General features: G+C 35.7%; 3 protein-coding genes across 5 annotated transcripts; 2 read left to right on the forward strand and 1 right to left on the reverse strand.

Moving 5' to 3' along the window:
• Window positions 1–9,744: 9,744 nt before the first annotated feature.
• LOC106415630 (SH3 domain-containing protein 1-like) lies at window positions 9,745–12,496 on the forward strand. The gene is made up of 10 exons (XM_013856382.3): window positions 9,745–10,114; window positions 10,400–10,513; window positions 10,595–10,664; window positions 10,742–10,890; window positions 10,970–11,071; window positions 11,163–11,363; window positions 11,444–11,506; window positions 11,594–11,932; window positions 12,015–12,089; window positions 12,156–12,496. Exons 1-10 carry the CDS (start codon window positions 10,055–10,057, stop codon window positions 12,282–12,284), a joined length of 1,302 nt encoding a protein of 433 aa, XP_013711836.2. The 5' UTR covers window positions 9,745–10,054; the 3' UTR covers window positions 12,285–12,496.
• Window positions 12,497–12,575: 79 nt separating this feature from the next.
• On the forward strand, window positions 12,576–14,849 carry LOC106412343 (pentatricopeptide repeat-containing protein At1g31430). Its single transcript, XM_013853265.3, has one exon. The coding sequence runs from the start codon at window positions 13,109–13,111 to the stop codon at window positions 14,810–14,812; it is 1,704 nt and encodes a 567-aa protein (XP_013708719.1). The 5' UTR covers window positions 12,576–13,108; the 3' UTR covers window positions 14,813–14,849.
• A 965-nt stretch (window positions 14,850–15,814) lies between these two features.
• On the reverse strand, window positions 15,815–20,264 carry LOC106416161 (ATP-dependent DNA helicase Q-like 2). Of its 3 annotated transcripts, none has more exons than XM_048765577.1 (20): window positions 20,150–20,264; window positions 19,848–20,077; window positions 19,601–19,747; window positions 19,299–19,514; window positions 19,120–19,224; window positions 18,786–18,890; window positions 18,575–18,697; window positions 18,370–18,458; window positions 18,228–18,264; window positions 18,117–18,150; window positions 17,967–18,019; window positions 17,815–17,892; window positions 17,664–17,729; window positions 17,401–17,467; window positions 17,272–17,325; window positions 16,985–17,092; window positions 16,827–16,891; window positions 16,651–16,729; window positions 16,269–16,474; window positions 15,815–16,170 (listed from the first exon to the last, which is right to left on the reverse strand). In XM_048765577.1, the coding sequence occupies exons 1-20, from the start codon at window positions 20,211–20,213 to the stop codon at window positions 15,973–15,975; spliced, it is 2,124 nt and encodes a 707-aa protein (XP_048621534.1). In that variant the 5' UTR covers window positions 20,214–20,264; the 3' UTR covers window positions 15,815–15,972. The 3 variants fall into 3 exon arrangements, with proteins under 3 accessions (XP_048621534.1, XP_048621535.1, XP_048621533.1); XM_048765578.1 differs by having other exon boundaries at window positions 17,967–18,015; window positions 18,224–18,264; XM_048765576.1 differs by having other exon boundaries at window positions 17,815–18,019; window positions 18,224–18,264.
• Window positions 20,265–25,671: the final 5,407 nt, after the last annotated feature.

The raw sequence follows: 25,671 nt of genomic DNA on the forward strand, positions 1-25,671 counted from the left end.
TTCTTTTATCGAACTCACAAAATCCCTAAATCGACAAACAAACCCTTGTATCTTTCCTCCTTCGTTGTACTCTTGATCTTTTTCCGTCGTCATTCTCTCAGATTATAGCTAAAGTCTCAAAAACCTGAACTGTAAACCTCTAGATACTCTTTAAATCTTCAAGATCCGCCGGTTTTCACTCGAACTCCATCTCTCTCAACCGCCAACGGTTTGTTTCCTAGCAGCCGTTGTTCCACAGACATATCGGCGACTGTTCTTCTCCATGGAAGGTTCTTCCAAACCTCAAAAGTAACTACCACGAACGAGGCTCGGTCCTTTGGAAACGATGCGGTGGCGATGGAGGCCGTGGTGGAGAAAGCAGTGGATACCGCAATGGAGTCGGTGGTGGTTATGGAGGCAATGGTGGAAGACGTGAGTGTGGATACAATGGTGGTGGTTGGTGGAGGTGGCTACTTGAGTGGAGGAGATGGTGGAGGATACGACGGTGTTGGATACGGTGGAGGAAGCGGTGGATACCATAGTGAAAGCGATAGAGGTTATGGAGGTGATGGTGGACGACGTGAGTGTGGATATAATAGTGGTGGTTGGTGGCGGCGATTTCTCCTGTCCACGCATCTCTCGTCCACGCATCTTCCATCCATACATCTCTGATCTACACATCTTTCTTTTGTCCACAACTAACTCCCATTTACAAATCTAAGCGACAGCCACCGACACATAAAACCGTGGGAGCAATCACAAGTGTATAAGCTCTACCTACATGTCTAAAAGCACAAGCATCAACTTAGCAGCAACCACACAAGTATTCAACAAACTCACAATGACTGCAACAATGCCTCCACCAAAAGAGAATATGACAGAGGAAGACAATTACATCGAAGAAGAAGAAGAAGAATTTTAGGAGATAAGGAGGATAAAACAAAGAAGATGAAGAAGCTCGGGTTGAGATTTGAATTTGCCGATAAAAATGAAGAAGGAACCGATCACTTTTGTTGGAGTTTGGTTCATGTGTTGATCTTGATTCTTTTGTGTTACCTATGGTAATATGCTTTCTGAAACAAATGGTATATGTCCATGTGATGTTGTCCATTGTATTTTGTACACGATATCTTATATTTGCCAAAATCCTTTTCCACGAAGAGAGTAGCAACAAAAACTCAAATTCACCGCAAGTTTATTGCACTTCCACCAATTATGTATCCACCATAACCACATCTACAGATTTTTATTTAGTTATACAAGTGGTATATGTATGTAATTTGTTTGTTTGATTGGTTTCTAATTGTTATAAATTCTCTACTAGAAAAGGTTAAAGCCGCTAAACTAAATTAACAAAACTTCAAACCCATAACTCCATATTATACAATTAGATTTTGTTCATATACTTTTTTATTCTAACGAAGCTTGCAAACTTCATGTGTGTGTTTTTTCATGTAAAACAGCGGAAGGTTTTAGTGTAGCAAAAAAAGAGTAAAGATAAATCGATCCTGTGGAAGAAGTTAAAGCTCATGTGTTCGGTAAACAGAAGACCATGATCCCTGAATCTATTTGAATCTCCTCCGACGAACAACTAGCAGAAATGGTCCTCCAAATGTTTGCAATAGTCACATCATTGAAAACCCAAACATCAGCATTCATATAACCCACTGAACACCAGAGCCTTGACCGCAATACTCACAACCACAACAACATTCCCGCTAACCACGAGAGTCCCATCCACACCACACACCCGACCACCACAACAATCACACGAACCACGAGAGTGCCATCCACAACACACTTTGAGACAATCCAATCTTCTTCTTGTCCACCACGAACTCCCAGTTTCCCATCGGAACCACAAATAACCAAATCATTACTTCCAACAATAACATAAGAATAATGAAATAGATGAAACCATCTTTTATTAAATTAAAATGAACCAACATACGTTGCTACCTTCGCAAAGAAGATTTCAAACGGAATCACAAAACGCTCGACGGAGTTTTTGCCAACTCTGCTCAACTTCTCTTTCACCGTATCTCTCAACACAATTTCAAGCTTTTCTAGGAAAAAAGATGAAAACCTTTGTCTTCTGCTACTTTCACCACAGTCATATCCTTATTAATTGCACCATCCACCAAAAACTTTCATAGACTTTCCGCAGCTGTTAGACTTTTTTTCTTTAGATCAGATCAAACGACCAAAAACGATTCTCTTCATCCCATATACCTATTTTTTAAATTCACCCCTTTGTCAATTATTGTAACTAAAAAGAAATTTAGTTACAAAGAGAGAGAAAGTGTTTCGGTTGTTTCTTTAAAACCAATACACTCCTCTCTAGACAATATCAGGGTTACTTTTGTCCGAAAATAAACAGCTGGCAGTTAAAAGTGTGCTAAGTTTGTAATGTGTCTTTTAGCGATAGAAAAACTGAGAAAGTGTCCCTCAATGTAACTCTCTCGTTCTTAAGGCATATGCTACAAAGCTAGTTCTTAAGGTATCGTTGCTGCAGCCACATCCTTCTTCCTGTTTCCCATGTGTGCTAAATAATAATTTTGCTGTCATTTATTTAAATTTATACTCTCTCTGTTTCATATTGTAAGTAGTTTTAGGGAAATGTTTTTGTTTCAAAATGTAAGTAGTTTTCGTAATTCTAGGTAATTTTTACATTTATTGAATACAGTGTGACCAATCAAATTAAATAGACTTATTTTTTATTGGTTAAATTGTCTAACTTATTTATTATAAAATACTTCTTAATCTTCGTGCTTTTAGCCAAAACTACTTATATTATGAAACGGAGGGAGTATTGATTTATAATAATTGTGATTTTAAAATATAGACAGATATTAAAATTATCTTTTTAATGGTATATAAAATCTATAATTTGATTATACACACAAAAGATAATTAACATTTTACATGACGTGCTTACAACAAATAAAATGGCAACATGGGTACCCATGGATAAACCCATACCCTACTGAGTTATTTTCTGGGTTTGGCTTCAAACCTTTATGTTTCTGGGTTTCCGTGGGCTGGGAATAAATTAGGTCGGGTTATTTGTGGGTTGGAGTGGGCTGATTTTTCGTGGGTTGAGAATAAATTGGGTCGGGTTATTTGTGGATCGGGCTGGACTGGGTTTTTTTACTCATGTTAACATCCCTAGTTTTTTTTTTTGATCAAATGTTAACATCCCTAGTTAAGATCAATAAAATGATAGCAATCAAAATCTAACTCCCAAAGCTAAAGTTAATTCGTTAGACAGAATTTATTGTTATATATTATTATTATCGAGTAAAAGAAACAAAAGCAATAAACTCAGAACACACATCTGTTTTTTTCTTACCCATTAGTCAACCCAATGTCCTCCATTAAACCTCTCAGCAAAATCTTAATGAAAATTAAAGCTAATATATATTTCCACATATATTAAAAATACATTAAATTTTGACTATATTTGTAAGTAACTATTTTCATATTTGTAGCTAATATATAATTTTTTTTTAAATCTTCAACTTACAATTATTTCGTATAAAAAATCTATTGCAATTGTAAAAATGGCTTTCTGCAATAATTGTTTTCTAAAATATAATTTTTGAAATGGAAAGACTATCAATAACCGTTTTAATCACCAGGTAACCTTAACTCCTTCCCGTTTCAATATTCTTTTTCTTTTGTTTTCGTGTTTTTATAAATCTTGCAAACTTTCACCCACTCTATGAAAGCTGCTAGTGCATGGTTCATTTGTATTTGAATAAGTAATGCAATTTAACGAATATTCAGTGAATAATATCTATATTTCCTTAAGATTTTTTCTCGTATTTTAGAAACCAAAAACAAATAGCCACACCAGTTATAGTCCAAAAAGCATTCAAGTGAAGCCAGACCGACGAAATTGACTGGTTATTTATTACTTAGTTTTAGTTAAAAAGACTTATCATGTGAAATAGACTGAATTTTCAAAAGTTATTCATATGATTACCTCACGTTGAAAAGGATCTTCGGCAAATAGACCAAAGAAAATGAAGACAATTTTTTTTTTAATTGTCCAATTATATCTGTCATTAAAATTATAATAAACTTTCATAAATACACTCGAGCTAAATAAACAAAACAAGACAACTGAGGATAACAAAAAAAAATAAAGGCATTTTAATCGAGAAATATTTGAATTGAATCTAAAAAAATTTATCTAACAAATTATAATTCCTTTTTTTTTTGTCAATCCTTTTGTTTATAAAAATTTATAAGTAGAAATGATAAACCGAGTGTAATTAGAGAAATATTTGAACTGGACTTAAAATATTGATTTAATAAATTATTATTCATTGTGAAACTAGAGAATAGAAACTATGTTTATGTATTATTCATAAACATAAACAGTCTTTTATATATAGGGAATTACACCGTCATAGAATAATGGAAGACTAAAGAAAAGAAATACAAATATAGAAAGAGTACAAGTCATAATCTAACAAGAAAAAAGTAAGATGCTGATTCTCTCTCTCCTCACGGTCGTCTCTCTCTCTAGCATTGAACCGGTTATGAATCGGGTCGGTTATGGACATCCACGATATGATTTATAACACTCCCCCTTGGATGTCATAATCATACATGGATTGTAATACGCCTTAGATGTTGTCTCATTAAAACCTTATCAAGAAAACCCAGTGGGACAAAACCATGGTGAAGGAAAAAGAGTACAACACGTATTACTCCCCCTGTTCTGAACAACTCGCGGCTGGCCTCATGAACAGCCAAGATCTCCGAATGGTTTGAAGATGTGGCCGCGATCGTCTGCTTCATGGAACGCCATGATATGGCCGTTCCACCATGTGTGAAAATATAGCATGTCTGCGATCGAGCATTATGTGGATCCGAAAGATAACCTGCATCAGCAAAATCAACTAAACCTTCTTTGTTTTGGTTACTATAAAATAAACTCAAGTCTTTCGTAACGAAGAACATGTTTAATCCTGTTCCAGTTCCTTTGGGTTGGACAAGAGCTTAATCTAGACAATAGATTCACGGCAAAACATATATATGGTCGTGTGACTAGCCAGATACATCAAAGCTCCTATGGCACTGAGATATGACACTTCGGGACCAAGGACATCTTTATCGTCCATCTTAGGACGGAACGGATCAGTGTCCAGGCCGAGGGACCTCACGACCATGGGGCTAGATAATGGGTGAGACTCGGCCATGTTGAATCTCTTGAGTACTTTTCTGTATATGCCATTTGATGCACAAGGATTTCATCTCTTATGTACTCAAGCTGTAATCCCAAACAAAACTTTGTTTTTTTTTCAAGATCTTTCATCTCGAATTCTTTCTTAAGATATTCAACTGTTTGGGAAATCTCTCCAGAGGTTCCTATGATATTTAAATCATCAACATACACTGCTATAATCCCAAAGCTCTGGCTGAATTTCTTTATAAAGATACAAGGGCTATAAAGATACAAGGGCTGATCGGATCATTATTGTATCCTTCTCTCTCTAGGTACTCACTTAACCTATTGTACCACATTCGGCCTGATTGTTTCAATCCATAAAGTGACTTATTCAACTTTATACAGTGTTGTTCTCGAGTACTCGATTTGTTTTTCAACTCTATACCCTTTGGTACTTTCATATAAATCTCATTATCCAGTGGCTCATATAAGTATGCAGTTACAACATCCATTAACCGCAATTCTAATTTCTCTCTTATAGCCAGACTTATCAGGAATCTAAAAGTAGTAGAATCCACCACAGGAGAGTATGTCACCTCATAATCGATTCCTGGTCTCTGTGAGAATCCTTGTGCAACAAGCCGTGCTTTATATCTCACGATCTTGCTGTGTTCATTTCTTTTCCTCACAAAGACCCACTTATAGCCGACTGGTTTAACATCATATGGTGTCCGGACTATTGGTCCAAAGACATCTCTCTTCTTTAAAGAGTTTAACTCCACGTTTATAGCTTCTTTCCATTTGATCCAATCTGATCGTTGAGTGCACTCATAAATAGACGTGGGTTCATGATCCTCATTCAAATCCATAAGTTCAAGTGCTACCTTGTATGCAAATATATCATCAATGTCGACATTCTTTCTGTTCCATTTTATCCCATACAAGACATAGTTTATTGAGATCTCATTATTATCAGGACCTTCAGTACCTTGAATCTTGGCGTCCCAAGAATAAGTATTAGATACATCAGGGCCGGCCGCATCTAAGCATTCATGATCGTCCGCAATCGCTATTAAGGTTTTGGGATCGGCCGCGGTTAAGTCCCGGGATTTAGGAACGACCGCGGTCGTGTCTAGGGTTTCAACAACCTCGGTTTCATTCTCTGCACCTTTCTTAGTTTTCCGAGGGTTCTTATCTTTGGAACCTATTGGTCTACCACGTTTCAAACGTTGTCTAGACTCTGTAGCAATTTGATTGTGTCCCTCTTAAACATCAATTCTGATTGGTGCATTAGCAGCTGGTATATATTACTTTGTCACTCTTTTCGGGTCAGCAAAGGAATCTGGCAATTGATTAGCTAGCTTTTGTAAATGTATAATCTTTTAGACTTCTAAATCACATTCCTGAGTCCGAGGATCTTGCCAAGATAAGGATGTTTGATTCCATGTAATCTTTTTTTACCTGTTTACTGCTATCTCCCCCTAATGTTGGATGTTCGGATTCATCAAAGTGACAATCCGCATACTTGGCCTTAAATAAATCACCCGTGGTTGGCTCAAGGTATTTTATAATCGTGGGAGAATCATATCCAACACATATCCCCATCCTCCTTTGAGGTCCCATCTTTGTTCTCTGTGGTGGAGCAATTGGAACATAAACGGCACAGCCAAATGTCTTAAGATGGGATATGTCTGGCTCATGACCCGTAAGCAATTGTGATGGGGAATATCTATGTTCACTAGACAGTCTTATACGAATCAGTTCGGCCGCGTGCAAGACCGCGTGTCCCCAAGATGTGGTCAGAAGCTTAGACCTCATAAGCAATGGTCTAGCTATTAGTTGAATTCGTTTTATGAATGATTCGGCCAAGCCGTTCTGTGTATGTACATGTGCCACGGAGTGTTCCATACTTACCCCCATGGACATACAGTAATCATAAAACGCTTGGCACGTGAACTCATTATCAAGACATATAGTCTTTTATAAATCTAAACTTTAGAGACTTTTATAAAAACTTTCATTCATTAAGTTTATAAATAGAAAACAAATTCAAAGAAATCAAAACATAGAAAACACAAAGCAAAGAACACAAAGACTTAGATGGCCGAAATCAACTTTGATCTTTTAAACAATCTGAAGTTTCATAATCCATAATATCATCTTGTTCATGATTGAAATCTTCTTCACCATCTTGATAAGTCATATGAGTTTCAGGATTCTTCCCTTTCAAACTCTCTTGGTAGAGGTCAACGAGATGTTTGGGAGTCTTACATGTCTTAGCCCAATGATTATCCATACCACATCTATGACACACGAATTTGGTCGAGTTTTGTGGCTTGAAAGATGTCCATGGCCTCGACCATGTCCACGGCCTCCATAGGAGCCACGACCATATGAGTTGTCTTGGCCTTGACCAAACGAGTTTCGGTCTCGACCACCACGTCCATGCCATTTTCCACGACCACGGTTGTGTTTGCTATCACTCTGGACATGGTTCGACTCTTTCTTAGCCTCTACGGTCGCATGTGCCTCATGTAATGAGTTTATTCCAGGAGGTCTCAATTCACTGTTTTTCATCAACATTTCATTGTTCTGCTCAGTGAGCAAGAGACAAGGGATCATATTAACATAAGTTGTGAAGCCCTTCTCACGGTACTGTTGTTGTAACAACACATTGCTTGTGTGGAAGGTGGAAGGTGAAAAAGGTTTTCTCAAGCATATCCTTATCCGTTATATCCTCACCACACAGTTTCAATTTTGAAACTATTTTAAACAGAGCCGAGTTATACTCGTCCACGGACTTGAAGTCCTGGATTCTGAGATTCCTCCAATCATACATAGCCTTTGGTAATAACACCGTTCTCTGGTGATCATATCTCGTTTTCAACTTTGTCCAAAGGTCTAGAGGATTCTCAATAGTCAAATACTGATCTTTGAGACTCTCAAGTATAATCAATATAGCTCTATATCTATCTTTCTCACTTGCATTATTGCCCTCGGTGATACATTCACCGAGTCCCTTGGATTTCAGGATGATCTTAGCATCAAGTGCCCATTGCAAGTAATTATCTCCAGAGAGATTTAGGGCAGCAAAATCCAAGTTGTTGATTTTCGACATCTGAAATTATATGTTTCATTCTTAGGATTTATAATGTTCTTATGATGCATACTAGACAATCAGATATGCAAATTGGTCACACGACCAAATGGATATGATGCATTCAGTTCATACGATTATGCATGCATGATATGTTAACAAGCCGCACAACCAAACAATCCGAACATGCATGATGCAAGGCATGCCACACGGCCAAGGGTATGAACAATATTATCAAACGGTTTCTATATGTTCATAATGCAATCGTTTATACATCTTAGCAAAATGGTTTCTAAGTGATCATGAAACATGAAACCTCAATCAAACAATCAAGCAATGCATCAAATAGTTAATTACTATCATCCTAACATATCATATTCAAGATTAATCAGTCAATGCAATTAAGGTTTCAATATGAACAAGCCGGTCAGGTTAAGTCTTTAAACAAGATGAAAACAACTTAAACCTAAGCGATTTCTTTAACCTTAATTCATTCAATTGGATCATCAATTCAAGCAACCAAATTCAAGTATGAGATTAATCAATCATAGCAATCGGTTCTATGTGATCAAATTCAGATTCAAAACATTCAATCACATAAACAATCAACTTCGATTTCGATTTTAGGGTTTGCATGGTATGCGATCTGCATACGTGCGGCTAGGCTTTAGGGTATTAGGGTTTCGATTTTAGATCAAGCAATAAGATTCAATTTTGGTTATTAGGGATTGGATCTATTGCCTTAGGGTTTTGGTTATTAGGTTTAGTAATACCTTAACCTCAAGACGGGTTGAATGGACCTCCAACTGGAGAAGAACCGCGAACGGATTGCTTGCTGATCGTCGCGAGCTGGAACTGATCGGGTCGCGAGCTGGAGCTGAGATCGTCGAACGGTATCGAGCTGCTATCAGGTCGCGAACGTGCTGAATGCTGAGATCGTCGCGTGCTGGATGGAATCGGGAACGGTTTGAATGCGGGATGAGATGTTCTCGATCGGGTTTTGGTTCGCGATTGGGATGGGGTTATCGCCGGCTAGGGTTTAGGGTTTTATCGTCGGGGTTTTGTAGCTTAGGGTTCTTAGAGTAATCGTGCTGATAACGTGTTGTGAAACTAGAGAATATAATCTATGTTTCTGTATTATTCATAAACATAAGGAGCCATTTATATATAGGGAATTACACTGTCATAGAATAATGGAAAGACTAAAGAAAAGAAATACAAATATGAAAAGAGTACAAATCATAATCTAATAAGGAAAATGCAAGATGTCGATTCTCTCTCTCTCTTCACGGCCGACTCTCTCTCTCTCTTCACGGCCGACTCTCTCTCTAGCATTGAACCGGTTATGGACCGGACCGGTTATGGACATCCACAATATTTATAACATATTCTTTTATTTCTTTTTATATTTAAAAGTAGAAGTAGAAATGCTAAACCGACTGTGTTTGTTTTTTTGGTAAATAATCAGCCGACTGTGTTTAGAGAAAAAAATTAGTAAATGAGTAGGAAAATAAAGACCACTCATAAAGAAAAGAAAGCGTTGAACCGAAAGAGTGAGTAGCTTCATCTTTCATCTCCACTATAATTTATATTCCATTGTCGTTACCTTTTGGTGTTTTGCCGACTGTTACCTGTAAAGGAGTTAAGGATCCATGTCCAAAACTGCCGACTTTCTCTCTCTACTTCCTCTAATTCAGAAACTCCAACTACCCCTCTTTTGATTTGGCTTTCTCTCTCGATCTAGTGAAGAAACCGACTTGAGCAAGGAGTAAAAAAAAGAGCGCGACTTTTCAGCCATGGAAGCCATAAGAAAGCAAGCGGCAAAGCTCAGAGAGCAAGTTGCTAGGCAACAGCAAGTGGGTTTCTTTCCTTTTTTCCTGTGTTGTTAGATTTATTCAGGAGATAAATCTGGAAAAATTGATTATGCGGGTTTCAATAAAGGTGGAATCTTGGAAGTGCTCATGTTTATTTTTTTATAGTCTTAGGGGGCAGATATGATTGACTGACGTATTGAATTGGTAGACTTTTGCTTGTTTTAGAATCAAGTTTTATTGTTTTTAGCTATCTGATTACGTTATCTTTTCAGACAAGATTTGTGTAGGGTTTTTCTGTCTTGTATAAAGGTTCCAGTTATTGTTCAGGCGGTGTTGAAGCATTTAGGGCATGTTAACGCGGATGCTGTGGTTGTTGACGAAGAAGAGCTTCATTGTCATCAGAAACTCCAAGAACTATACAGCTCTACCAAGGCTGCAAAGGTAAAATGATAATCTTTAGTATTTTTCAAGGGAGACTTTTTTTTTTTTTTAAGAAATCTAATTAGTTTGTTATGTTGACAGCGTTTGCAAAGGAACATTGTTCGTGGGCTAGAAGGGTTCATTGCGACAGGCACGAAAGTTGTAGAGATAGGTGAGTTCTTGTTTCTTACTCCAGTCTCATTTATATACTTCTTGGGATCAGATTTAGGAATGTTGTATCCATAATAGGGTTGAAGTTTGCTGAAGATTGTAAGAAATATGGAGATGAGAATCCCGATGCTAACACTCCTCTCTCAAGAGTTGCACATCACTTTGGGACCTCTTACAAGTCTGTGGAAGATGGCAGGGAAACTCTACTTGGAGTTCTTAGTGAGCAGGTAAAACTTTTGGAACATTTCCTTTTCAATTATATAGTTTCATAACATTTAATAAAGCTTCAGGGTTTGATTTGGTTAGGTTTGTGAGCCAATTCGTACAATGATATATAGTGCGCCTTTGGAGGATGCAAGGCATTTAGTGAATCATTACGACAGGTTGAGACAAGAAGTCGAAGCACAGGTAAATAGTCTCTCTTTTTTTTTTTTTTTTTTAAAAATTTGTTTCGAGTCAATTTATAATTTGAAAAAACCTTTTTTTTTTTAATGAATAGGCGACTGATGTACTGAGGAGAAGATCAAAGTTGAAGGAATCTGATGTTTCTGAAGAGGCTTACATGAAGCTTAAGAACTCTGAGTCCAGATTGGCTGACCTCAAATCAAGCATGAAAACCCTCGGCAAAGAAGCTACTAAGGCTATGTTAGAAGTGGACAATCAGCAGCAGAGCGTAACTTATCAGCGCCTCCGTACCCTGGTAAAGACTCCACTTGATGATTGTTTGTTTTACTGGTTGGTCCCTGGATTGGATATGAAAATGAAATTTACCAACTGCAGGTTGAAGCTGAGATATCATATCATCGCAATGCTCTTGATATCCTTGATAAGCTACATTCTGAGGTCAGTAACTCTCTCTCTCTCTCTATGATAAACTACTTGAGATAATGAATAGAACATACTGATTTTGGATGTCTTCCATGTTCTCAGATGATTGCTGGGGAAGAAGCTATAGAATCATCACCAAAGTCTCTACCTCTACCTTTACATTTGGAGGATATTGTTTCACATCCCCAAGCCAGTCACAGTGGAGAGATCAAATCAAACCACCAAGGAGAAACCAAGCATACTACTCCCCATGAAGAAGTAACGAAACCCAATCCAAAGGAAGACATGGAGTCTAGTCCCGAAGTAGAAATTAAATCCAAACCTCAGAAAGAAATCAAGTCTTCTAGTCCACAGGAAGATACGAAAACCTCCAATGGATCTGATGATCATCACAGTCATCAGCAACTTCTCAGTCAAAATGATTCCTACTTTCTTGCAAAGGTAATAGTCTTTCGAAGCAGTTCTTCCAAACTCGGTCAAGAACAAGAGTTATGTTTTCTTGTTTTTTTTTTTTTTGGGACAGGTTGTGCACCCGTTTGATGCTCAAGCGCCAGGAGAACTGAGTCTAGCGGTTGATGATTATGTCATCGTGCGACAGGTACACCCTTTCCTAAACAATGCAAAACAGAGAAAGATCGGTCTTATGATTCTGGTTGTGTTTCAGGTGGCTGGGACAGGGTGGTCGGAAGGAGAATACAAGGGGAAAGCTGGATGGTTTCCGTCGGCGTACGTGGAGAAACAAGAGAAAGCTCCTGCGAGCAAGATTGTGGAAGCAAACCTTAACCAGCAATGATCTCACCCTCTATAATGTATGATATGTTTGATGTTTCCACGAGTACATACGTATGATCATTATGTGTGTTGTTTCTTCCTTGTTTATGTATCATCATAAGTTTTACTACTCTTCAAGTCGTTTTCTCCTATCTTAACGTTTGTTTGATGGGTTCTCTGTTTCTTCTGTAATATTTACTCTGAAAATGATAATATGATATCTTCTTCCTTTTTTTTTTTTTTTTTTTTGTAAATCTATATCTTCTTCCTTCTTAATTTGGTTTTTGTCGTAGTATCTCTTCTTGTTTTTCTTACCGCGCCTTAGATGTGATCAGTTCCAGATATGGTTTGAATTATCTCTGGGTTTAATAACCGAACCAAATTTTTGGTTTTTGATTCAGAATCAGATTCGGTTTTGTGCGCGAAAAGCTTTTTTTTTTTTTCGGTTCAGTTCAATAGCCGGTTAAGTCAGTTTTCAAAATAAATTTGTTTTGCCAAACTCTCGAACATAAATAACCAAGTAACGGAATTAAACAAATTGAACTGAAATTTTGTATTCAGTAACACCCCCAATAAGTTTTTAACAAGTTTAAACCGAAAGAAATCTAATAAAAATCAGAAATATTAAGTTCAATTCAGCAAAACTTTCAAAAACCAGAAATATAAGTCCTCGAATCCAACCGAACCGAATCTTTTTCGTTTTAATTTAGTAATCTTCAGACAGTTTTGGGGGTTATGTAACAAATGATAATAATATGCAGAAAAGCTCTGTTTTTCTACAAAGTTGACGAGTAGATTAAAAGCCCTCTCTCTCTCTCTCAAGCGTGTCTAAAGGGAATATCTGAGATGAAGATGGGTCCTGTTCAAACTCCATCGCTCATAGCATACAACAAGATGCTCAAATCTTTAGCCGACACTAAAACCTTCACCAAAGTCTTGGCTCTGTTCTCTGAACTGCGACGAAACGCCTTGTTTCCTGATAATTTCACTTTACCCATCGTTCTCAAATCAATCGGACGCTTGAGGAACGTTTTAGAAGGCGAGAAACTCCATGGCTACGCTGTGAAATCTGGGCTTAAGTTCGATCCCTACGTGTGTAATTCACTCATGGGAATGTATGCTGCGTTGGGGAAGATGGAGATCACTCATAAGGTGTTCGACGAAATGCCTGAACGAGATGTTGTTTCTTGGAACGGGTTGATTTCCAGCTACGTTGGGCACGGGAGGTTTGATGATGCCGTTGCTGTTTTTAAGCGGATGAGTAAAGAGAGCAGCCTGAAGCCTGATGAGAGTACCATCGTGAGCACTCTCTCGGCTTGTTCCGCTTTGAAGAATTTGGAAGTTGGTGAAGGGATTCACAGGTATGTTGTTGGCACAGAACTTGAAACGAGTGTTAAGATTGGGAATGCGTTGGTGAATATGTACTGTAAATGCGGATGTCTCGATAAGGCTAGAGCTGTTTTCGATTCGATGAGAGGGAAAAATGTCAAGTGTTGGACTAGTATGGTCTCTGGGTATGTTAGTAAGGGCAGGATCGATGAGGGTAGAGAGCTGTTTGAGAGAAGTCCTGCGAAAGATGTTGTTCTGTGGACAGCTATGATGAATGGGTATGTTCAGTTTAACCGGTTTGACGAAGCACTCGAGCTGTTCAGGTGCATGCAAAGCCAAGGTGTTAGCCCTGATAACTTCGTGCTCGTCTCTCTCTTGAAAGGCTGTGCGCAGACGGGAGCTCTAGAGCAAGGGAAGTGGATCCATGGTTACATATGTGAGAACAGAGTTAGAGTAGATGAAGTAGTTGGTACTGCTCTTGTAGACATGTATGCAAAATGTGGGTGCATAGAGACAGCTCTAGAGGTTTTCTATAAAACTAAAGAGAGAGACGCTGCTTCTTGGACATCGCTTATCTACGGTCTTGCCATGAACGGGATGTCAAGGAGAGCGATGGACTTGTACTACGAGATGGAAAACGTTGGCGTTAGATTAGATGATATAACCTTTGTCGCGGTTCTAACAGCTTGTAATCACGGTGGATTTGTAGCAGAAGGGCGTAGAGTTTTCTATTCGATGATCCAGCCTAAAACAGAGCACTATAGCTGTATGATTGATCTACTATGCAGAGCTGGTTGTTTAGATGAAGCAGAGGAATTGATAGACAAAATGAGGAATGAAAGCGATGAAACTTTGGTTCCTGTATACTGCTCTTTGCTAAGCGCTGCTCGGAACTATGGGAATTTGGAGGTAGCAGAACGGGTAGCTGAGAAGCTGAAGGAAGTGGAAGTTAGTGATTCAAGTGCTCATACTCTGCTCGCAAGTGTATACGCATCTGCAAATAGATGGCAAGATGTGACGAATGTGAGAAGGAGAATGAAAGATTTGGGAATCAGAAAGTTTCCTGGATGCAGCTCTGTGGAGATTGATGGGGTGCCTCATGAATTCATTGTTGGAGATACATCATCATCATCATCATCATCATCATCTCACCCAAAAATGGATGAGATTAATACAATGCTTGCATCAAACTACAAATTGGATGTTGAGTTTGGAACATGAAGTAATTGAAAGTTAACACTTTTTTGGTGTTAGATAACTTCTTAGTCAACCTATAGCAAAAGCTGATCTTTCACAATATTGAAAAGGGATCTCATTAGCATATACCCAACCAACAACGTTAAGGCCTTTCTCAATGAAAGAAGGGCATCAAATGGTCGTTTCCCATTCAAAAACGAGAACCCCAAAACTGTATATGTGAGTTTGGTCTACCACTTTAATAGATTCTGATGATCCCATTCCTATATGTATATTCAAGTAAGAAACAAACTCCAGATCACAAAGGGAAATAACTACTTTTTTATAGAAAAAAAATCAGATTACGATTCTTGTGAAGTTCAAGAACAAGTGTACTACGTACTTAAATTCATACATTAGCTATAGGCCAAGCCAAACCGCACTAAACCGGTCGAGGTTATATTCATAAATAGCTCGATTATCTCCGCCAGTAAACTCTTTACAATCCGTTTCAGAGTGGCCTCGACTCGGAAACTTTAGCAGGTGAGGAGGAGGAGGATCATGGAGTTGTAAATGAAGATGAAGAGAGAGGATGGAAAGCTTACAAAGCTAAAGTGTATTCTCTGACTGTGCCGTTAAATGTTATGAGCAATTTTCATCATCATTATTTGCATCTTAGCTTATATAGTTGAATTCAGGAGTTCATGAGCTCAGTCACAAGGGAAGAGAGTGAGGTTAAAGACCAGGTGTCAACATTTTCTTCGAAGCTTGGTAGTAAAGGAAACAAGGGTTCTGCTTCAACTGCATCAGCAGATCGGTGATTCTTGTCGGAATTAAGGAGAAGCTGACTGAGCCAATGAAAGGGATAGAAGATCTAGTCTGGCATAAAGGCTTGAATGATAAATGGAAGGCGAGTCTTAAAATAAGTGGTTTAACATATGAACATCAGTTTAAAAGTACAGGACATTTGCTTCGGTTTTGGTTCGAGGTTTTAGGACAACGTTTTCACTACTCCCAGATTAAGAGAACTCAAAAAAAAAAAGTGGAAAACAGAATCATTGGTATGATTATCACTTGGAAAACAAGGTGCAAGTGTATATCGATTAAGCATCCCTTAAACGCCAATTCGCAGTACATAGTTAATGCATAAAGAATGGTGTATTACCGGTTTGCCGACGACCTGAAATTTTTCCAAACCGGATTCATCAAGCTTCTTCTTCTTCGCTGCTCTCTAACAAAACAACATTCTTCTGTGTCTTAGCTCTTTTACTTGATCTGCTTTTACATGTCTCTTCCTTTGTTGCATCTTCAACAAGTTGTTCAGAGACCGTATCATGTCTCATCACTTCTAGAATCTTGTCTCCGTACTTGTCTGTTTTCAGTTTTCCTATTATGCTCTCCAACTGCAAAAATCCAACCAATAAAGCAGCTTTAACAGAGAGGAGTAGATATACAAACACCAATGAAAATCCGGGTTATATACAGAAAAAAGATAACTCACCTCTTGTAATGAATCTGGTTTCTGGGAACTTATCAAGCCAATCTGCTGTGTTGAGAGGACAGTGTGAGGGAGCATGCTTCCATGAGCAGCAGATATCTCTTTCCTTAGCTCGTCAAGCTTGGATTCTAATCCAGAAAATGAACTACTTCTTTTCGATTTCTTGTTTATTTGTCTGCTTGAGGTTTCCGTTTTGATCGTCTTTCTTCCTGTTCCAGATCACATGTAGGACAAGTTTTCTTTCAGGAGTTTTATCTATGAGTGCCGAGCAACCAAGTAATAATGACCATAACATTAATATATTCTTCTAAAATTGACTGTTTCTTATGACTTCTAATCAGATCCTGAAGCCTATAGATGAAGGCAATTCATTACAACTCCTTACCTTGCAACAATTGGTTTGCCAACGGTCCCGTTGTTACATAGGCGTTTGTCGAGTATGGTGTGTGCAGGAATTCTTCTTTCTGCACAAAAACAGAACAAAACTCAGATACAGCTGTCTTGAGCTGGTTTATCATGTGTCAGATACAATCTGACAGAAAACATGGACAACGATCTTACCAATACCGAGTCAACAATCAGTTTTATCACGAGATGTTCTATCTCTTCTCTCTTTAGCTCAGCACCTAGCCGATCAACAACAACCAAAAAAAATCATAGAGCGAGAGATTAAGGCATTAAATATTGTTTGCAATTCAAAGTAATGAAATGAAACTAACTTAGATCCTTGTGCTTAGTTCTCAGTTTGTCACCCAGCTGCAACATTGTCACTCTTTGATCCTTAGCTTGCATGTCTTGCACCATAGAAACCACGAGCTTAGCTAGGTCTGCAAAAAGTCGTGACCCCAAAAACTCATCATGATATTATTCACATATTGGCAGATACTTACTTATAAAATTACTAGAGAAAAACTTTTGGCAGCAAAAAAACAAAGGTTTCAAGCTTATTTCAAACAAGAATGATGTTCAAAGAAACAACATGCGAATGTAAGTGGGACATACATACCCGATACATCAACTTCCTTGACCTCACTTGACAAGGCACAGTTGTCGCACATTCCTAACATAATGCCAAAATAATGATCAGAAAATCTAGAATCAATGTAGGTGGTACCAATTCTACAAACAAGAATACCGTTGCAATCTTGTGACGGCTCTCCAAAATGACGGAAAAAAGCACTTCGACGACATTTTGTTTTCGACTGCAACAAGGGAATTCAGAAACGATAGTTCATAAGATATCATACATTTTAGAACATTTCAAAATCACGACCCTTAAAGCCACCAAAAGAAAACAATTCAAGTCACTCCAGAGCGGCCTGATTATCAAGTTTTCTCCAGATATTACATGAATAACGATAATGCAATCTTCAAGAAAGAAGAAATGAAACTGGGTACCTGACAGTATCGTACTATATCGTAGAGATTCTGCAGACCAGAATACTCGTAGAAGACCATGGAACTCTGTTGTACAAGAAACAAAAGCATCAATGCAATTTTAGAAATGTGTTTATCACAAATAAGCAGGTTAGAGTAAATTGATGCTTACCTGCCTGGGAACATCACCCGAACGGAAAAAGAGAACGCACTCAGATGGGAGGCCATCACGACCAGCACGACCACTCTCCTGCAGTATAAAGTAATGGTGATAAGAAGCAACCTCATAACCACATCTAGTTTTAGTGGACAGGTGACTAGAACCTGATAGTAAGTCTCCATTGATTTGCTTAAACTGTGGTGGATAACAAACCTGACTACAAAAATGCCCCCATGTATCAGTTGGAAAAGGAAATAAAAATCGGTGATTTAAAAAAATGTGAAGGACGGTGATCAGAGCTTAGCACTACTAACCATCTGGTTTGTTGATTCCCATGCCGAAGGCAACCTGCCAAGCAATAATAAGAAGAGTTGATAGGTGTACATCACAAAATAATCGAATGATAAGAGGAGGAATATACATACTGTTCCAACAATGACCTGCAACTTGTTCTTACTCCATCTGTGAACATAAAAGAACAACCATAATTAGGCAACGCTGCAAATTGCACATCACTAACTGAATCATTAAGCCCAGAGTCATGCTTCATCAAAGCTGGACCTTTACCGCATATGAACTTTTTCTCGCATATTTACATCCATTTCTGCGTGGTAATAATCAGCAGAGATCCCTCTTGCTCGTAGTTCTCCTGCAATCTATCACCATTGATTATAAGTGAAAATATGAAAGATTTTCCTCCCCAGTCCAAGGACAATAACAACATGATGGTGAGGTCAGAACATATGATGATGTGTCAATTCTAGTTGCAAACCTGTTCACACTCCTTCCGAGAGAAACAATAAACTATTCCAGATTCATTGTTAGAATATGATTCCCGTATGAACTCTGCGATCTCATCAACCACAGCTTTACCAACCAGCGACTTTTCTCGCACCTGCACGACAATTTATTGCTCATGTTAAAGCCTACAAACTATCAACAGCATGAGAATCGTCTACTAAAAAAAATTACTAAAAGAGTACCGAGTAAAAGAGATTTGGCCTGTTAACACTGCTAACAAATTTGACGCATTTAGGAATATGCAGCATCTCTATCAGATCATTTTGGACCTTCTGTGTAGCAGTTGCCTGCATCAGAGACATAGTAAAAAAAATGAAATATTCAACCTTCCAAAACATAATATATATATATATATATATAGATGGGAGAGATCAACTTAGAATAAAATTGTTACATTCTGATAAGCATAGTAAGGTGGAACAAGCTCCCAGTGTTGACTGATTTAAACTCTCTCTCTCAGGAATGTAACAGGACGGAGAAAGGATGCAGCAAATAAAAAGAAGAAAAAGAACGTACGGTTAAAGCCACCATGGGAACTTTGGGAAACTGAGTTTTAAGAATGCTCAAGTTCTTGTAATCAGGCCGAAAATCGTGACCCCACTGACTACAACAATGAGCCTCCTGCAAATAAAGTAGGAAATTAAACATTCAAGTATTGGTTACAAAGTAAGAAATTAAAAGCAGGAAGGACTTACATCAATTGAAATAAGAGAGAGGCGACCAGCATTGTGACACTTTTCAAGCTTCGACATGAATCTTTTACTCTTTGATACCTTTTCAGGTGTCACATAAAGTATCTTGAGGTCATCTTCACCCTTTTCAAGTGCCTTGTACACAAACTTCTCATTCTCCTTGCCAGAAGTAGAAGTCAGCATGTAAGCTGAAATCCCTAGAGCCGCCAAACCCATAACCTGAACCAATCATTAACAATAAGTAAACTAAACACTTGTAATCACTCCATATATAAAGAAGTAGTTTGAAGTTAATAGTTGTGTACCTGATCCTGAATGAGTGAAAGTAAAGGGCTGACAACAAGAGTTGTACCACCACGAAGTATAGCAGGAAGCTGATAGCAAAGACTCTTCCCCCCACCTGCTGCCATGATCACCAGTACATCTCTACCAGCCATTATAGCGTTAACTATCTGTCGTGTTATCCAAGGAAACAAGATTGAAACGTCATCATTGTGTTGCTTTCTTGAAAGACATAAAGCAAATGCAGAAGCAAAAGCAGAAGCAACTTACTTCTCTCTGGTTAGCTCTGTATTTGGATATGCCAAAAATGTTAAACCTAATGTCATCAGCGCGTGAATCCCACTCGAATGGCTCGGACCAATTCTCCACAGCACTCGAGCCATCAGGACAAGAAGATGCGACAGGTGTTACTGAAGCTGCAACTGCTTTTAACAATGTCTTAAGCTCAGACTTTCTCTCGTACAACCTGTCTTGATGCTCTATCAAAGCACTTATCTGACCTATAACAATGATTCGAATTCAAAATCAGAAGCAACCTGAGACGTAAATTCGAAGAACGGACAAGTGTAAACCTTGAACATCTTTGATCTCGAGCTCTAAGCTTTGAAGCTCGTCCTGAATCGCTTCACTTTCCATTGGTTCACCGGTGTGTGTGTGTGTGTTTTACCCTCTTGTCGTCGGCGTCGCGGCTCATTAGAATGAGGTGAAGCAGAATATATTGGGCCTTATAAGAGCTGACTTTTTATAATGGGCTTTTCATGGCCCAGTATGTTCTTGGATAATTCGCTTTTTCGGGTCATTTTGTGTGTGTGTTTTTGGGGGGGGGGGGGGGGGGGGGGGAGGGGGCTTGGGGCATGTGAATAAAATCAAATCATAACTCTGGTTAATTTAGGTGAATCAGAGGTGATTTTTGGTACATAGTCCAAGTTGAAGGATGTTTGTCGGGACATGCTGCGAACGAGCGTCTGATCCGTTAAAACTGAAATACAAGTTGAAAATATCATCAATTGATTCTAAATATTACAAGTCTATGTCACTGCCCTAAACCATGTTTAAATCAAACGACCTAAATTAATCAAACATTACGTAATAGTTAACCAAACATAACGTCGATTCAATAACATTACCAAACCATCCTAACCAGTAACCACTCATCACCTCTTCCTTTAACCAATCCTAACTCTTTTATAAATTTGGAATCACACCACAAAATACAATGGCATCTTCTTATCGTACACTGCTCCATTATAAATTTATAACCTTTGTATGGTAAACCTAAGCCATATAATTGTCATATATTCATCCAACGAAAATTCAACAAAGAACATATCATTAGTTTGTAACTCTTCAGATCACAATGTGGCTAATAATAATTCATGTATAACAACGAACTCTTTACGAATGTTATACTCAACCGGTTTATATATAACTACAATAAAGGCCATTCGAAAAACAATTCCTCATTTTTTAGGTATAAAATTAAAAAAGAATATTCTTCCGTAAATCAAGCACGAATCCACAAACGAATATCTAATATATTAATTTATAGTCCTATTTTTTATCTACTTATAAATGTTGTCACTTAAATTTTGGACTTATTAATTTCTGATTAATAGATTAATATATATATACAAATCATATTACTCTGTTACAGTAGTACATAAAATATTTAATATTTATTGGATATTCAGTTTAAACACTGTTATCATTGCTAAAAATCTTTATAGGATCTAATTTTAAATATTAATTACTAATTAAACGAATTTAAAAGATTATCTATATATAGTTAGTATATGTACATACAATATGCACATAAGAATCTTATACATGATATATAGTTAGTATTTTAAATTAATTTTAATAAAATTTATAAAATCTAGGTTAGTTAACTGAATATCAAAATACTATTAATTAGTCAATCTAATTAATTTAAATATAAACTAAATATTTAAAATAAAACATATAAAATACATCAAATTAACATCAAACATTATTAGAAATGATTTAAATATACTATTATGTGTTATCTATCAATCATAAGTTTTTAAAAGTGTACAATGTCATATGAAAGCATATATATTATAAACAAAAACTATACAATATATATTCTCCACAAGCCATATACGGCTAAATTATACTAATTTGGAACAACTTCCAAATAAAATAAAACACACGAAACTTAATAGTTTTGAACCAAAATGAAATCATTTATACCTAATTAATTATTAATTCTCAACATTAACCATGTCTATATATTGATAAATTATATAATTTTATCTTCGCTGCGTTTGTTCAACGTATTTTATTTTTAACGGGTTTACCCGCATAATAATGAAAGATATCAAATTATTAAACCCAAATAATTATGGAGTCAATCCGTGTAACAATAGGTTGGTGACCACAATAAATGTGAAATCATGCCTAAATTAACATTACACTTACTGCAATTGTATATGTTAACGTTTATAATAAAACATTTTGTCAAATCTTTTAAAATGTAAAAAAATGAATCCGCATTTTAACATGGGTAATATCCTAGTTACTATTTTAACAATTTCCTAATTGTTTAAACTACTTTATACTAACATATCTAAGTCTCTAATCTTATCTAACCAAATAATATTCTCTGTCAAAAAAAGAATGAAAATTTTATCATTCGAAATTTGTATATTAAAACGTGACAATCAAATTTCTTATATAGCATATTAACTTACCAAATATTCATTAATTAGAAAAGTTAAAGGAATATTTATAAAAAATTGAAAGATACGTACAAAAACAAATTAACCCCTAAATTAACAGTTTAATTATGATTAATGACACCAGAAACTAATTAATCATAATTTTCATCATTAATTAAACTTGACAAAATCTTCATTTAAAAATATAAATAAATTAATTTTATATATGGTCAACATTAATGATTATTTCAAATGACAACATATCTTAACAAAATCTTTGATAAAGTAAATAATTAATTAGTTTTACCCGTAATCAATTATATATATATTAAAACAAATAGTATGATAAAAAATATTTTTACCATTTCTTAAAGATTAAAACATATCAATTTTCCTGTCCAAAACTAAGTAGTCATTTATATTATAAATAATAAATAAATTCAAAATATCAACTGTATCTTTAAAAATACATTCAATACAAAAAAATATTCAATAGTTCTAGGGGTGGGCGTTCGGGTATCCATTTGGGTTCGGTTCGGATCTATTCAGATTTCAGATTTTTGGGGTTAAATATGCCAGTCTCATTCGGGTATTTATAAATTGCGGTTCAAGTTCAGTTAGGGTTCAGATAACCCGTTTAAATGATTTAAAAAAAATTAAAATCATTACATACTTTAAATTTCTCAAAATTGAATATAATATATTACATATAAATTTGAATAAAATATCGAAATTAACATATAAATTAGTTTGGCTTTGAATATTTAAATAGAGAATCAATAGATATTTCTAACTTTTTTGGTTTATGGGTATATTTTAACTATTTTAGACATTTATTTTTATTATTTATATATATTTTTAAGTATTTTGACAACTTTAAAATATTTTATATATTTTTAATATATTAAATCTAAAATTAATTAATATATTTAGGCATATAAATCTATTTCGGATACATTCGAGGTTCCCGAAATACTTCGGTTCGGATCGAATTCGGTTATGGTTCTCTGGATACCAAAATTTTGAACCCGTTTGGATATTTAATCAATTTTGATTCGGGTTCGGTACTACTTTTTCAGATTAGGCACGGTTTGCTTCTTCAAATTCAGGTTTTTTGCCTAGCTCTATTCAATAATATATAAAATAGTAAGATTAAATATAAATTTATTCAAAATTGACTAAAAAATATTATTGGTTACTAATTTTTGATAAAGTTAAAAGTTATATTAAAATATGAAAATATCATCTATTTTGAAACATCAAAAACTTCATTATACATAATTTATTTTGAAACGGAAGAACTATATAATAAGAAATAAAACAATATCCAATACAAATAATAATCCAATGATAATATAACAATATTTATGTGCAATAAACTGTATTAAAAAAAAAAAATACTTTTATGAGTGTACGGATCAAAATCTAGTTCATGTTCTTGACAAAGAAAACATATTCATTGGAGGAGGGGGGTTTTCTAAATAATGAACAAAAATAAGATTTGGACTGTGAGGATATGTTATCCCCTAAACTATATTTGCGAAGTAATTTTGTCACATGTCCTTTCTACAATTAATTTCACAAAACAAATATGACATGGCTACTGAAATTGATGACATGTCTTATATCTTAATATGATATGGACAATTGCATTTAATGTTAATTTATATTTTTGGTAAACTTTTTAAAATATGGTAATAACTAATATATAACATTTAATGTCAATTTATATTTTTGGAAATTTTTTTAGAATATGAGAATAATTCACAAATCATCATTAAAATAAATATATTCAAATATGGCATTATAAATTTCGAAATATAATTTAATTATATATTTTTAAATTATACAATTTTATTACTAAAATTTTCAAAAATGTATACATTTTTTTTAGAAAATTATAAAACTTTAATCGTAAAATCATTATTTTCTTATATATCTACAAATTTTATAAATATTGTTTAATTTTAATTTTTGGTACTTATGCAACTTTTACAAATTTATTTAATATATTTAATTAAAATAAATAGATAGAAAAATTATTCTAAGATTATAATTTCAAATATATACATGCATATTATTAAATATAATTTTTATGTTTAATTAAATCAAATTTATATTAAAATATTGATACGAAAAAGAAACTTTACAATATTAATAAAATTTTATTTTAAAATATAATTTATATTTATCTGTTATTGCACATGGTACAGAAAGACACCTAGTATATAGTAAATTAGTAACAATATATAAGAAAACAACAATAACTAAAATAAAAGAATTGAAGGTCTCTATATTTTCATAATATATAAAAGACTAAATTTATTGGATCCGTATCTTCCCAATGCAGTCAATATTGCTTTTAGTGATCCAACTTTTCTAAAACAGACCACAAATTTAATTTAATTTAATTTTCATGAGCTTATTTATCAATACCAGATAATTTTATATTCTTACATTTAAAAGTATTTCCACACCGAAAACAAAAATAATAATAACAGAGACGAGGCACTAGAATCTATCTATTAATATTAAGTAGAGATTTATTATCTCCTCCTCTTGCCACCTAAGAAAATAGGTCAAGGAGAATTCGCCACGTCTGCACAATTTCTCATGCGTTTAACAATCATTTACGGTTTGTATTTTTGAGCTTTGTCGTTTGTTTTGTATATGTGACTTTGTGATGGACGCATAACTTAACATTTGTGGGCTTACTATAATGTTTTAGTTGGGGCTTCTTTATGATAGGCCCAGAGCCAGACGTGACCATGCTTCTTCGTCTTCAACGCCGCGACCTGATAATCCTAATCAGTACACGAGACCTGAGAAACGGCTTCATCACTCTTTATGCTGAAGCCATTAAACCTTTCATTTATGCTCAGTTAATTTGTTCTCCACTACTTCTCATTCCTTCACAGAGTTCGATCTGTTCGGATTCTAAGCATTTTTGTAAACCTATAAATAAGCGGATCAGGGTTGATGGTTCTCACAAAATCATTGATTTTTCCTACACATAACTCATACAAACTCCTGGAGAACGATGGCTGCTTCCCAGATCTCTGTTTCCTACACATAACTCGAACCGTTCTCACACGCCTTCTCCGATTTTGGGAACGAGGAATGTTAACACGAGTGGTGAACTAATGGGTGTTGATATGCTTCTCTTGGATGGTCATGAATTTTTACCAGTTTCTCTCTTACGTCTTCGTTCGTTGTTATGTCGTCGGATTCTAGCTTCTGATTAAATATATCCTTATTTTGCAGTCTTCTCTCATCCAAGCATATGTATCTGTCCATCGTCTGAACACATTCTAAGAACTTCTTAGAGAGTGAGCTATGTATGAGCTCAGTGGATTCAATGTGACTAGAAGCAACAACCGTTTCAAGCTTGGTGATTCTGCTGTGGCTAGGCT

This window comes from Brassica napus, chromosome C8 (assembly GCF_020379485.1).
Source record: "Brassica napus cultivar Da-Ae chromosome C8, Da-Ae, whole genome shotgun sequence".
Classification (NCBI taxonomy): Eukaryota; Viridiplantae; Streptophyta; class Magnoliopsida; order Brassicales; family Brassicaceae; genus Brassica; species Brassica napus.